The following is a 12626-nucleotide window of genomic DNA, read 5'->3' as shown; positions in this document are numbered from 1 at the left end:
TTGAAAAATTGACTTCTTATAATTTAACTATTATTTGTAAAGATAAATATTAAGTCTTATTGCCTGGAATTAAAAATAGCTAGATAGAAAAGTTAAAAAGCAAATACATCAAGTTGATGATCAAATATTTAAACAAAGTAGATGAGATAAAATTAATCAAATGTAAGCTGACATTTTTATTTAATATAACATAAGCGGTTCTCACGTAGAGATGATTTATATTCTCCTTCCTTAAAAGTTCTTTACACTCGTTCCCAAGAGTCTAGCTTTACCCACTTCCTCAATAAACCAAGAGAGAAACCGTCGCGAAATTGGGTCTTGTATAAGGGGGGTTAACAAGGCCCACGTGTCGCCTGCAATCGTCCGTCGGGAATATACATATAAGTCAGCAAAAGAGGAAAGCCAATGTGTTCCTCCTTTCACTATAAGAGAAGCCGCGACTTTTCTTTATTCTATCATATAGCATCTGGTGTAGGTCCATCTACTATACAGTCCTGAAATTCTTTGCATACCACTGCCTTGATTTTTTTCTCACAAATCATTATATATGATCACAAAATGAATTATCTCTCAGATAACTGTTATAGATCCAAGGGATATTAGTTGATAATTAGAATCCTAATGATGAAGCAGCAAATTTCTTAGCTCTGGAGACTGTTTAGATTTTCTTCTCATCTGTTATTTTTCCACAGTCAACTTCACTATTTTATCTTATTTATTTTCTCTAATATATTAGTCTTTGAGCAAGTTTTGATTTAAGAACTGGATTATTATTGTATATTTATAAATAATGATAAAAACAAATATCAAAAGATGAAGAAAAAAAATATCACCGTTGAAGAGCACGCGTCACGACGTCTGTGGCCAATGACGATGCAGAATGTGCTACGGCCTATAACTCTCTTGGGGGTCCAACTCGCGGGACCCACCTCCCGGCGAGCTACATGTGTCAGATGCCCTCGCGCCCGCCCTCGCGGATGCGGCCTGCCACTCGATCGTCTTTCAAGTATCCGACAAGGCTTAAAACCTGCAGAGAGTCTGTGCGGAATCACTTCAATCATTATTTCATGTGGAATCATCAGATCTCATGCTCGTGCCTTCGGCGACATTGAAGTTTGTATAAAAGTCTCAAGAATTTCTTATTTAATGTCATGAATGTCATGATTCAATATCACTTCTTAATGTTTTGAAGCAATCTGTCTTCATAGTTTATCTAGATATTGCAAGTAGATTAATTATTAATATATTTTTAATCTTCTGAACTCTCATTAATTAGCTGTGTTTTAATTTTTTCTTTACTTTTTTAATGGATTCAATAAAAAAAATATCAAAACTAAGTGATAATATTAAGCAAGATGATATAAAACTTGTTGATTAATAAAAAATATGATTTATGATCATTTTGTTATTATCAACTATCAGTCAGCTATTGTAAATTTATTGTGATAATTTTTTTTTCTTGTGTCTAGAATGAGGCATTCAAATGATCTCTATCCTACTTCTTAAAATATCGAATTTTTCAGTGCTATGCAGGAGTATTTATTCTTATTTTTATTATTCTGATTTTTTTTGCAACTATTTCTATTTAAAAACTAAATAAAAAAACAACTCTATTTAACAACTATTCTGGGAATTGATTACAACTAGACCATTTTTAGTTCAAATTTTGAAAAATGTTAAAGTAAAAATGAAAGCTTTTAACACAGTTTTTGTAAATGTTGAATAAAAAACAGAGTATAAAAAGAATTTTTTTTAAATCTAGTAATTTTTAGAACTAGTAATGTGAATGAAAAATAAAATTCATTTTACTGATCAGTTTCTTTTTTTCAGAGACATTAGATTTCATGTCAGAAAGCGCACATATTGTTGCCACGTGCACGTCGGGATGTTTACCAGTGAAAAAGCGAAATTCCGTTTTGGTGGAATCAATATTATTGTTCGCTGTTCACCAGCTAAATTTACAACCAAACGAATCCAAAAATGCTCGTCTAAAGACATCAATAATCAAGGGTATCGTTATATGTGAAGCTTAATATACATTCAAGGTTTATGATGATAATGGTGATCATGATTATGATGACGACAATGATCTAAATACGAGTATTTCCAAAATGTCTTCTCACTGTTGAAGTTTATTACTTTAAGATTTTTAATCTTAACTATTTCTGTACTGCTTCATAAGTTGAATTTTTTTTATAAAAGAATAAATAATATAAAACGAATGGTACAAAATTTGATGATGAAAATTTTTTAAAAAAATATATACAATAAATTTTAATTATGAAAAGGGTGGTTTTAGTCTGTTTCACATGAACTAATTTCGATATAACGGTAATTTCAGAACTGTACGACTTATTTTATTCAAAACTAATTTTTCTTAATTAATGATCAAATGATTCAAGTACGATTAGAGAATAATTATCATTAATCGAATCATGTTCTTGTTGACTGAAAAAGAAAGTTTATTATCCGAATGTTTCGAACTAAAAAAAAATATCAATAGAACCCACTTGAACATTGTAAAATTAAGTTGGTATCAAAATTTTGTGATCTTAATACAATAATTCATATACATATAAACAAAATGATTTTATTTGTCTGGAGTAATCAATCATGATCATTAAACAAAAAAATCTGATGAATCATTGATTTTTAAAGTCTAGTCTCTTTTCAGCAACTACCTCTCATTTTTTCATCGTTCAAGAAAAAAAGATGTTAATAAATACCCAAGTAATTTTTCCGCTTTTTAACCTACTTTTTACTCTGACATTTTGATCTACTTGGCATTTTACTAGCCGCTGCATTGATTCTCTTCCAAGTGCTCTTGTTCATGACACTTGAGCAGTGAAAGAGAGGTTTTACCTCTTGCGAGGGTGCGATGAATCCAAGTAAGGCTCTTTGATCTATTCCACAAAAGCCGCCACACGGCATTGACCATGGTTTATATGTGCTTCTGAGTGGTGCACTGTCTTTGCTAGATCGCTCATTCATTAAATTTGTTGTATAATTAGGCGCTACAGCGATGAGATGACGCGCGAGACGAGTCTTAGTTTTCAAGTGTACTTAGTTCTTCGTCAACGAATCGTGACAAATGACAGTTGGATTCTCAAAATTGCCACATAATATATTTTATATTTTCAATTGTTTTATTTTTAACAAAATGAATTATAATTATTCAATGACATTAATACCAAATTCTTTATTTTCTAGTGGCCAAAAAAATGGAGAAATCTTTTTAGTTTTATAAATATCACTAATTACTTTAGACGACATTTTTGGTATTCTATTCCGAAGTGGATCCTCAAAGTCAACAGAGAAGATACCAAATTTGACTGAGTAACCGTTCATCCATTCAAAGTTATCGATAAGAGACCAAACAAAATAGCCTCGAATGTTGATACCTTGTGCGATCAATTTAGGAATTTCACTGAGATGAAGATGATGATATCTAGCTCGACTGATGTCAGCCAATTGACCTCGATCCCAGTATCCATTTTCAGTAATTATCATCGTGGAAATGTTAAACTCCTTATTCATTCTCTGTATTGCTGCTACTAAAGCCCATGGAGTACACTGAAACATAGAGGTAATATTAATTGATCCTATCAAAACTTAATCAGCTGATAATACATCTCGAAACATACTCTATCAGTGAATGTTGTACTATATTCCAGTTCGGGTTTCTCAAGCATACCAATATCACTATAAAAAGATACCGTATTCTTTATATCATAGTCAGTCCACTTTCTTATTGATGATGCATGATAAAAATTAATGCCCAGATAGTCGGCAGAGTTCTTAATCATCTCTATTTCATTCTCTGAGAACTTTGGTAGTCTTGACTTGGAGAACCCTTGAAGATCACTGTGATATGAAATTCTCTCTATCATTTCTTTTGGATAATCACCGTCATCACTGAAAATTGGATGTAAGAACCATCCATTACGAAATTGAAACCATCGTTCGACACCTTCTAATTCTTCTTCATCTTCAGGATTTTCAGCAACAGGCCATGATAGTGATATAACAATACCTACTTGTCCTACATTAAAAAATTGACTTGTAAATAAAGTTTTTGAGATTGTTTATTGAGTGAATAAGATCATTTATAAACCTTCTTGGTCTGCTGCGAATTCATTCTGGTACATTTCGTAAGCTTTCGCATGAGCAATCAGAGCATGATGGCCACACAGATAATCGGCAACTCCGGATTGTTGAACTAAAGGAATCCAATCTCCACCATATCCGAAACCACAGAAGATTGAAGGTTCGTTAATGGTTACCCAATATTTTACCTAAACAATAATAACACACATGTTTTTTTATTTTATTGATAATACATACTATTAAACAAATTAAATTTGAAATAACAATTTTCTTTCAACTTTAATAGAATAATTTAAATTAATCCTAAATTTATTTTAGATAAACATTTGCTCTAATTGATAATTGATGTGTGGTCTAAGTAATTATAATGATTGATATTGAAACGATCACTAAATTAAGATTAACGGACCAGCAAATACATTGAATTGGCACCGAACAAATAGTAATCAGCTGGTATAATTTATCTGATGCTCAGTTAATAGTTATTTAATGCACGGTTTATTATTATCCATTTATAACGACTTTACCCTGTCTCCAAAAGCATCAAAAGCTATTCTGGCAAAATCAACGAACCAGTCAATGATTAAAGGATTTGACCATCCTCCTAGATCTTGTAATTTTTGCGGCAAATCCCAGTGATAAATTGTAACCACAGGTGTTATATTTCTTCGTAACATTTCATCAATTACATTATTGTAATGATCGATAGCTTTGGCATTTATATAATTAGAAAATCCGTTGGGCAAAATTCGTGGCCATGATAGAGAAATTCTGAATGCATTTGCCTAAAACAATAAAAAGTTATAAATAAATAATAAAATTAAATTACTATACAGGTTTTTGTATTCCAAAAAAAAATTAAAAAATGAAAGCATTTAAAAATTTTTCAAAAGTTTACAAATATTTTTGAAACAATTAAAATTTTATTTTTTAATAAAGTTTTAACCATGAAGTCTAGTAAACCAAATCTAAACTGGTCCTTTAAGTTTAGTTAGTCATAATAACATAGAAAACTTACTCCAACTTGTTTAGAAAGTTCTATATCTGTCTTGTACAAATAGTAAGAATTAGCAGCAATATCGGCATTTGTTTCGTCCTTCACTATCCCTGGCTGCTGGTGAGTCATATAGTCCCATACTGATTGGCTTTTATCTAAACGTTTGTTTAAAATGGATTATTATTTCCGATTGATTATAATTATTTTGATAATATTTATTAATTATCAATTAATCGTTCTAATCGCTATTTACTTACTTGATACGTTCCATGCTCCTTCAGTTTGATAAGCTGATGTGCTGACCCCAAATAAGAAGTCATTCGGAAAACGTCCTTCTCTAGCTACATTTACGTCAGCTGAATTTATCTTCTGAATGTGAGACAATGGCTGCATTTCATCAGAATAATCAAAATCACTAATACGGTTAACTATTATTCCAGGAACATCTGGCAACATTGATGTTAATGTGTACATCAAACCAACTAGAGAGTTTAAATTGCCAAATAACCACATGTTGACAACAAATGTTATTTATTTCTATAACAAACTTTAAATCCAAGTAAACTTGTTTAGAGTTTAAATCAGTTTCAAAAGTACACTAAATCATTGCCCGAAGTAACTGCTCGATGATATTCTCAGAATGGTCTGGCGTTCGAAAATGAACGTAAGCTTTCGTAACATGTCTATTCTTATCGTAGTAAAATGTGATAATCCAAGTATGGGTATACTTTTATCCTATAATTTTTGTTATTGATAAGCAAATACACTTGTCAGAATAATTATACTGTTTTCAATAATAATTGGTAATTGTTATTTTTTTTTTACAACATGTTTTATATAGTTTATTTCAACGACTTGGAACCTTTGACTCCGATTTGGTCCAGAAAATCGGCGACATGATCTCGATTAATTCAAGTAACATCTTCGTCGAGTCTGTGTGGTTGGGTGTCGGGGCTAAAATTAATTCAAACGTGGGCGCGTAATGAAGAGTCCAGGGCAAGGTAGAGAAGAATTGGCGTTGCAGCAACGGAGAATGGACCGAGGACAAGATGAGGAATATTCCCCCACTTATAGAAGAGGTGGTGGTCCACGGAACGCCTCCACATCTCTCCCATCTCTTGTTCATCGTGACAACGCTCAAGACGAAGACGCATCTCACGCTTTTCTATTTCTTTTTCCATTCTCTCGTGCACTCATCTTCGTCTTCTCGGTCCTGTTGCTGCTGCCAGGGTTGGGGAGTGATCAAAGCATTGCCCTGCTGTTTGTCTTCAGAGCGGTCTCGAAAGTCTTCCCGGTTTTGTTCATTTGTTTCAATCACCTACGATTATCAATACTTGTCTATTGTATTATTCAACAGTTTGTAAAAGTGTTGAAAATGATTACCAACAAAATATTAATATTCAAGTGGAATGTATAATTGAAACGTTTTTATTATTATCTTATAAAAATTATTCATCAACTTACCAGGATGGTTAATTCATTGAAACAATCACGTGATATTTTCAAGTTTCTTCATCAACTAACAAAAGCTTTTGATTTGTGAATGTGTTCAAGATGAAGATCAAAATTGATGACAAGTATTCATCAGTGAATTAATGTCCAACTATTGGTATTAATAACAGACTTACTCGGATCATTTAAATAAAATTAAATTGACAATTAGTTTAAATCAAGTCAATCGAATGGAACCATGGAAACACCTGAGGACAGTACATCAATAGAAGGAAAAGCAGGACCATCAAGTAGTGAACCCAATTCATTAGATGATGCTGTAGGAAAGCTTCTCCAAGGTAAATAAAATAAACAAGTTTATTCATTAGTATAAATCATATTTCCATTTTTTTTCTTACTAACCTCTCCCTAGTCTTTACCTTCTCAGATCTGTATTAGATCGTTTAACATGGACATTTTAATTGGCGTTGAAAGCGCTCGTCGTCGGCCATCGTTCTTCTGATTCTTGGATTTATCCTCGCGATTACGAGACGATATGTAAGTTCAAGAGTGCGAGGGATAGAGGGTACGATAAAGATGAAGATATATAAACAGGGCAAAAATCCTAGAGAGGGAGGGAGCGTCAGCATGAGAAGAAGTCGCAAAGATTTCGCATGGCAGGTGCTGCGAGTCGAGCGAAACCGTTCTACGACACTAATTATGCGAGTACCGAATTAAATCTGACACATCTTGTCGTGCCGGCAATCCGTAGACGAGATAATTTATGAGTAAGAGCTGTTGCAAACTTCCCACGAGTACTCATAATTTCAACGGCCTGCCAATTTGTTCGAAAAAGAAGCTTCAGTGATTCTATAATAGCTCTAGCATTCTAGAGCTCAGTCAAGCTTTCATCAAGGACAATAGAAAATGAGTCTCTTATTGAATATTAATATTGGATTAACAACTTTAAATTAATTGCTAGTAAATTACTTGATTGCTTGATCTAAAGAAAACGTTTGGCACGTTGATGAAAGAAGTCTTCAAGATTGTATTACCAGTCTGGGTGGCGTTTAATTTTGATGCTCCAACAGTAATGATATTGTAGAAGAGTTAATATACCAAATAGCAAGATAACAACGTCACATTGATACTATCAGATATTTATTATGCTGTTGTATTTAATGAAAATTAATTTGTAATCCTAACTTTTTTAGTTGGAGATTTATTAGCTGGTTGACATCTATTAAATTTGGTGAAATAATGTATATATTTTTTATTAAAGTTGAAAGTTGAAGTACCACATTTTATACTTAATATCTCAGATATTAATCGATGATAATTTGGAATATTTGCAATTTTAGATTTAAATGATTAAACTAACTAAATATTTACAATTTTTCTGTATCATTGAAATCAAATCTTATCATATCAGTTAATTTCGCATTAAAAGAATGCAATGATTAAAATTTGTTGATATATCAAACAATTGAAGTAGTATAAATGAGTTACAAAATTTATAATATAATTTATACGTAAAATTTAATAAGTAAACGTCACAATTTCTCTTGATAATGCTGTAATTACATTATGTTTGTAGATTAAATTTTAATGAGTAAAAGATTTAATATAAGATGAATTTTTTTGATTAATTAATAAGTGGTTAAATATATAAATTGATGAAAAAGTTCAATATTTATTTTATTTTTTATTACAAGCTGTAGCAATTACAGTGCAAAATTTGTTAGAGAACTGTTAATAGCTGGTCTCTACCTTGTTCAGCATCTTGGTTAAGCATCAGTTTATTTTTAATCTCAATTGTTTTATCAATAACTTATTTACGATATAATCTAAACTTTACATTGAAAATGAATTAAAACTCAACAGTTTTAGTATTTAAAAAAACAACTCAAAATTGATATTGATTTACAGTTAAAGTTATTATTGGATATTACGTTTTACTTACTGCACATATTATTTTTCATTCATTTGTTCAGGCATTCATTTCATAACTGCGTATAATGATAATTTTTAAATAGATAAAAGAATTGTATTTAGCTGAAAAAATGTACGTAATAGTTTCTTAATTACGTTGTTAATTTTTTATTCTTTCGTGTCATGACTTAAATATGCAAATCGATTGACTCAGCGACTACGAGATAAGTGAAAATGATAATGGCTCGGTCTAATAACCGTAACAATCAAATCATATTAGCTCTTGATCTACTAACAAAACTTTTAAATATCATTACATAAAATTATTTTAGTTTATCATGAGAATTATTTTATTTTAATTTATTTTTAATGTTACTACTCAGTGAAAACAAAGCAGAAAAAGTTTTTGGCGCTTCTAAAAATTAATTTTTCAGAAAATTATAACTTTTTAGACCTTGTTGTGTTGATAATAACAGTTAATAAATTTAACTAATTAGGTACATACTGGATTTTTGAAAATTACCAAAAAATTATAAAATACAATTAGTAATGATTCTTATAGGAAATGAAGTGTATTAATCGATTTTAAATTTATTATTATTCATTTCCTCCAGATGACAGAAAAATTTGTTTAACTTTTTACATAGCATTGTAAATATAAATTATTATTTATGAGATAACAAATATAATAATATTATCATATTTAACAAGCTTAGAAAAATCAGTTTTTATGTATTGTAGAAAGCTTTTCTACAATTGTAACAATATTTTGAATATGATCAGCAAAAAAAAAGATAATAAATGTTCTAAGATAATATTGGCTCAAATGCGAGACAATAAATCCAACAATAAAAGATTTTAAACATACCAAACTCTTTCTTAATAATGCAAGATTCAGGTATCACAAATAAAAGATTGCTTCTTATTAGCAATTTCATTCTCATAAATATGAATATTTGTAGAATATTTATGTGCAAGAAGTGATATTTCCATTTGCTGAGTAATTTGTTCTATTGAATTATGCCTGACTTGCTACGTATAAATCTGCAAACAAAATATTGTGATTAAATATTTTTGTTTATTATTAAATATAATTCATCAAGAAAATAAAAAATTTTAAAGATATAAGAAAAAAAGAATGAATTGAGAATAATGATAGAAAAGCCTACAATTTTTCTGACCAACCGATAGCTAAAAATTGATGTATGTCTCAGTTCTAAGTCTTCAAAAGGAAGTATGACATTTTCGAAGCATTTTTTGTGATCCTTACGAGACAAATGTTGCGTATAGTCGCAATCCATGGAAATGTATTCCTGGCAATTCGAAAAACTTGTTGTCGATTCCTCGTAAAAATGAAGAACTCGACGAGAACCTGAAGCAATGATAGGGAACCGACAGAAGGGCCGCACCGTTGGACCGTGTCACCGTTGTAATTAGCTGCCACTTCCCTCAAGGAACCCTGATGACACTCCACCACGTGTGTCCTACCAAAAGTTGTACTAATTATTATATTCCCTACTTGGCAATTAGGGTTAAACCGACACTTTGAAGATGTCTAACTGGTTCACTCTTTTTTTGCCATAAACGTCATTGCTCGTTTTTTAATAACACGATCCCTTACTTAGTTTTTATAAAAAATGAATGACATCTTCTTAGTAAAACAAATTTTTTATCATCAATAAATACGTTTGCAATAATTGTAAATAATTATGTCTTTTTAATTCATTAAATTAATTTTTTTAAGAGTTTTATCGATTTTTATCAATTCTTCCTGATAGCTTGTCATATTTATCATTAAAAATAAAAATAACATTACTCTACTACTTATGAGTTTAAATATATAAAATTTAAATACTCAAACTGCTATTTACTACGTGTAAAAGATAACAGGGAGACATGATATTTCAGGTTACAACTGGACACTATTGCCAGTGACATCACGAGCAGGAGGACGTCGGAGTGCACATGTCAAGCGACCAATGAATGCTTTTATGGTCTGGGCCCAGGCAGCAAGAAGAAGACTTGCTGATCAGTATCCTCAGCTTCATAATGCGGAGCTGTCAAAGACTTTGGGAAAACTCTGGAGGTATTAATTAGTATGTTTGTCTGAAGAAAATATCATTTCCTGTATCACTTTGTCTTTGTAGGATTTTAAGCGACGGTGAAAAACAGCCATTTATTGAAGAAGCTGAAAGACTGAGAAATGCACACAAAAAACAACATCCACATTATAAAGTATATTTTATTTTGCATTTATAAAATATTTTTTTCATAAACATTTATGTTAAATTGCTTAAGTTTGCAAAGAAATTAGTTTAATGTAGAGTAGGTACTTCGTTAAATTCAAAACTAATTAAGTTTATAAAGTTGAAGTATGAATTTTTTACATATTTTAGAAGAAGACTACAATTTCGTGCATGAGAGCTATTTAAAATTACCTTTGTGATTTATTAAATTTTTGATACAGACAAATAATGTGATAATTCTGAAAATGTAAGAATTTAAGTTAACATCTTTATTACTTGTAAAAAGAGCAGATCATATAGGTCTAAGAGGTTGTTATAATTAATCTAAAGTTAAAAACAGTTTTTTTTGATAAAAAAGTACATCAGATTTTAGTCGAACATGTTATATAATTTGAGAACGTTTTTTTCGTATTAATCCAATTTTTACTTCATTGATAAAGTTTTCTATCCATTATTGCATATCAATGATAAGAACGTGGGTAAAATAAATAAAATATGATAATAAGAAATTGATAATGATGACTTAATATTCTGCATTAAATAAGAAGATTTTTAGAACGAAATTACTTTAGCGCAAACTTAAGTAATTCAATAAAAATGATTTTTCAGCACGAAAAAAACTTAAATATCTTATTTACCTTTATAGTATCAACCACGTCGTCGGAAGCCGAAGACAGAAGAACAAATAAATATCCTGGCGCATCGTAACTCGTTACAATCTTCCGTATCCCTTGACTCAGCAAGTTCTTCGGATTGTAGTTACAGTCGGCTTTATCCCGAAACTCCCAGCAAGTCATACGACCGTTCGTTGACTTATTCCGAACCAAACAAACATTTTGAACTCTCTAAATCGTATATGGAAACTTTCAAGTATCCCGATCTTCAAAATCGACCTTATGAAACTCTTCCCAAGTACGAGCTGTCAGCTAAAACTTATCCTGATCCTAAATGTCATGATCTCCAGAACCCGAAGTGTTCTGATAGCAGTCCAAGGTATTCAGATCTCCAGGCTAAGAGTTATGAATCTTTGCCTAAATATACAGAGCCCAAAAATTACTCGGAAAGTTTCAAGTATCCAGAAGTTACGAACAGTACTAAATCTTATACCTATGTGCATGGCCAGTATTATCCTGCACCTGAAACATATTCAGTACATGAGGAAAATGATTATCAAAGTCAGAATATGACTACTCATACTTTTTACCCATATATTTCTGCTTCAATGGCGCAATCTCCTTATTACATGGGACCTCGATAAAACAACAAAGAAAAACTGACATAGTTTGCATTTTTATCATGAGGTGAAGTTTATTATGGCAGCTAATTATTCTTTTGCTTTATCTGTACAGTGGTAAGAAGGAAAAAATATTGATTGTGTTAGAGTTAATTAAAGTTAAGTTTATTTGATAATTTATCTGCGTGTAAAAAGTAATTAAATCATTTTTTTCTTCCTTATGTGTGTGTATTATTTATTTATTTTTTTAAATATCATTAATTATCAATTACATGAAATCAAATATACACTATATAAAATCGAACCAAACGAGTAAGTTACAACAGTTTTAAAATTAATACTTGGATAACCATAAAATATTATAACTTAAGTACCTCTAGTAATTACTAAAGGTAACGTTTACGACTGAAGCCAACTCTTCGACTTGATTTTACACCTATTGTAGAGTATTGACAGCAATGTCTTTTACCCATGGAATCATAAGTATATATTCAAGCGATCATCTGTTCCATAAAGTGTGCTTGAATTAGAAATTCACAAATTTGAATGACATCAAATTAAACGATTTGTTTAACAACATTGGAATGTATTCCTTGTTGATTCAAAAAACTTGCTATCTATTGGTGGATATAAAGAATTTTGCAAAGAGCTGAATTTTTCATTAATCACTAGATGAGAA

At 30.7% G+C, this 12626-nt stretch overlaps 2 protein-coding genes across 2 annotated transcripts; one reads left to right on the top strand and one right to left on the bottom strand.

Annotated features, from left to right (window-relative positions):
- Positions 1 to 3117: 3117 nt before the first annotated feature.
- LOC118066846 (myrosinase 1) lies at positions 3118 to 5762 on the bottom strand. Its single transcript, XM_035083199.1, has 6 exons — positions 5362 to 5762; positions 5126 to 5259; positions 4635 to 4892; positions 4115 to 4295; positions 3645 to 4042; positions 3118 to 3573 (listed from the first exon to the last, which is right to left on the bottom strand). Exons 1-6 carry the CDS (start codon positions 5615 to 5617, stop codon positions 3172 to 3174), a joined length of 1629 nt encoding a protein of 542 aa, XP_034939090.1. The 5' UTR covers positions 5618 to 5762; the 3' UTR covers positions 3118 to 3171.
- Positions 5763 to 6272: 510 nt separating this feature from the next.
- Positions 6273 to 12162, top strand: LOC118066848 (transcription factor Sox-9-B-like). The gene is made up of 4 exons (XM_035083203.1): positions 6273 to 6894; positions 10376 to 10553; positions 10615 to 10702; positions 11360 to 12162. Exons 1-4 carry the CDS (start codon positions 6795 to 6797, stop codon positions 11969 to 11971), a joined length of 978 nt encoding a protein of 325 aa, XP_034939094.1. The 5' UTR covers positions 6273 to 6794; the 3' UTR covers positions 11972 to 12162.
- The last annotated feature ends 464 nt before the right edge of the window (positions 12163 to 12626 follow it).

The sequence above is a fragment of the Chelonus insularis genome, unplaced genomic scaffold (assembly GCF_013357705.1).
Source record: "Chelonus insularis isolate UGA/USDA-ARS -01 unplaced genomic scaffold, ASM1335770v1 contig_356_pilon, whole genome shotgun sequence".
NCBI lineage: Eukaryota > Metazoa > Arthropoda > Insecta > Hymenoptera > Braconidae > Chelonus > Chelonus insularis.
The sequence above is the reverse complement of the archived record's forward strand: the minus strand, read 5'-3'. Positions and strand labels throughout refer to the sequence as shown.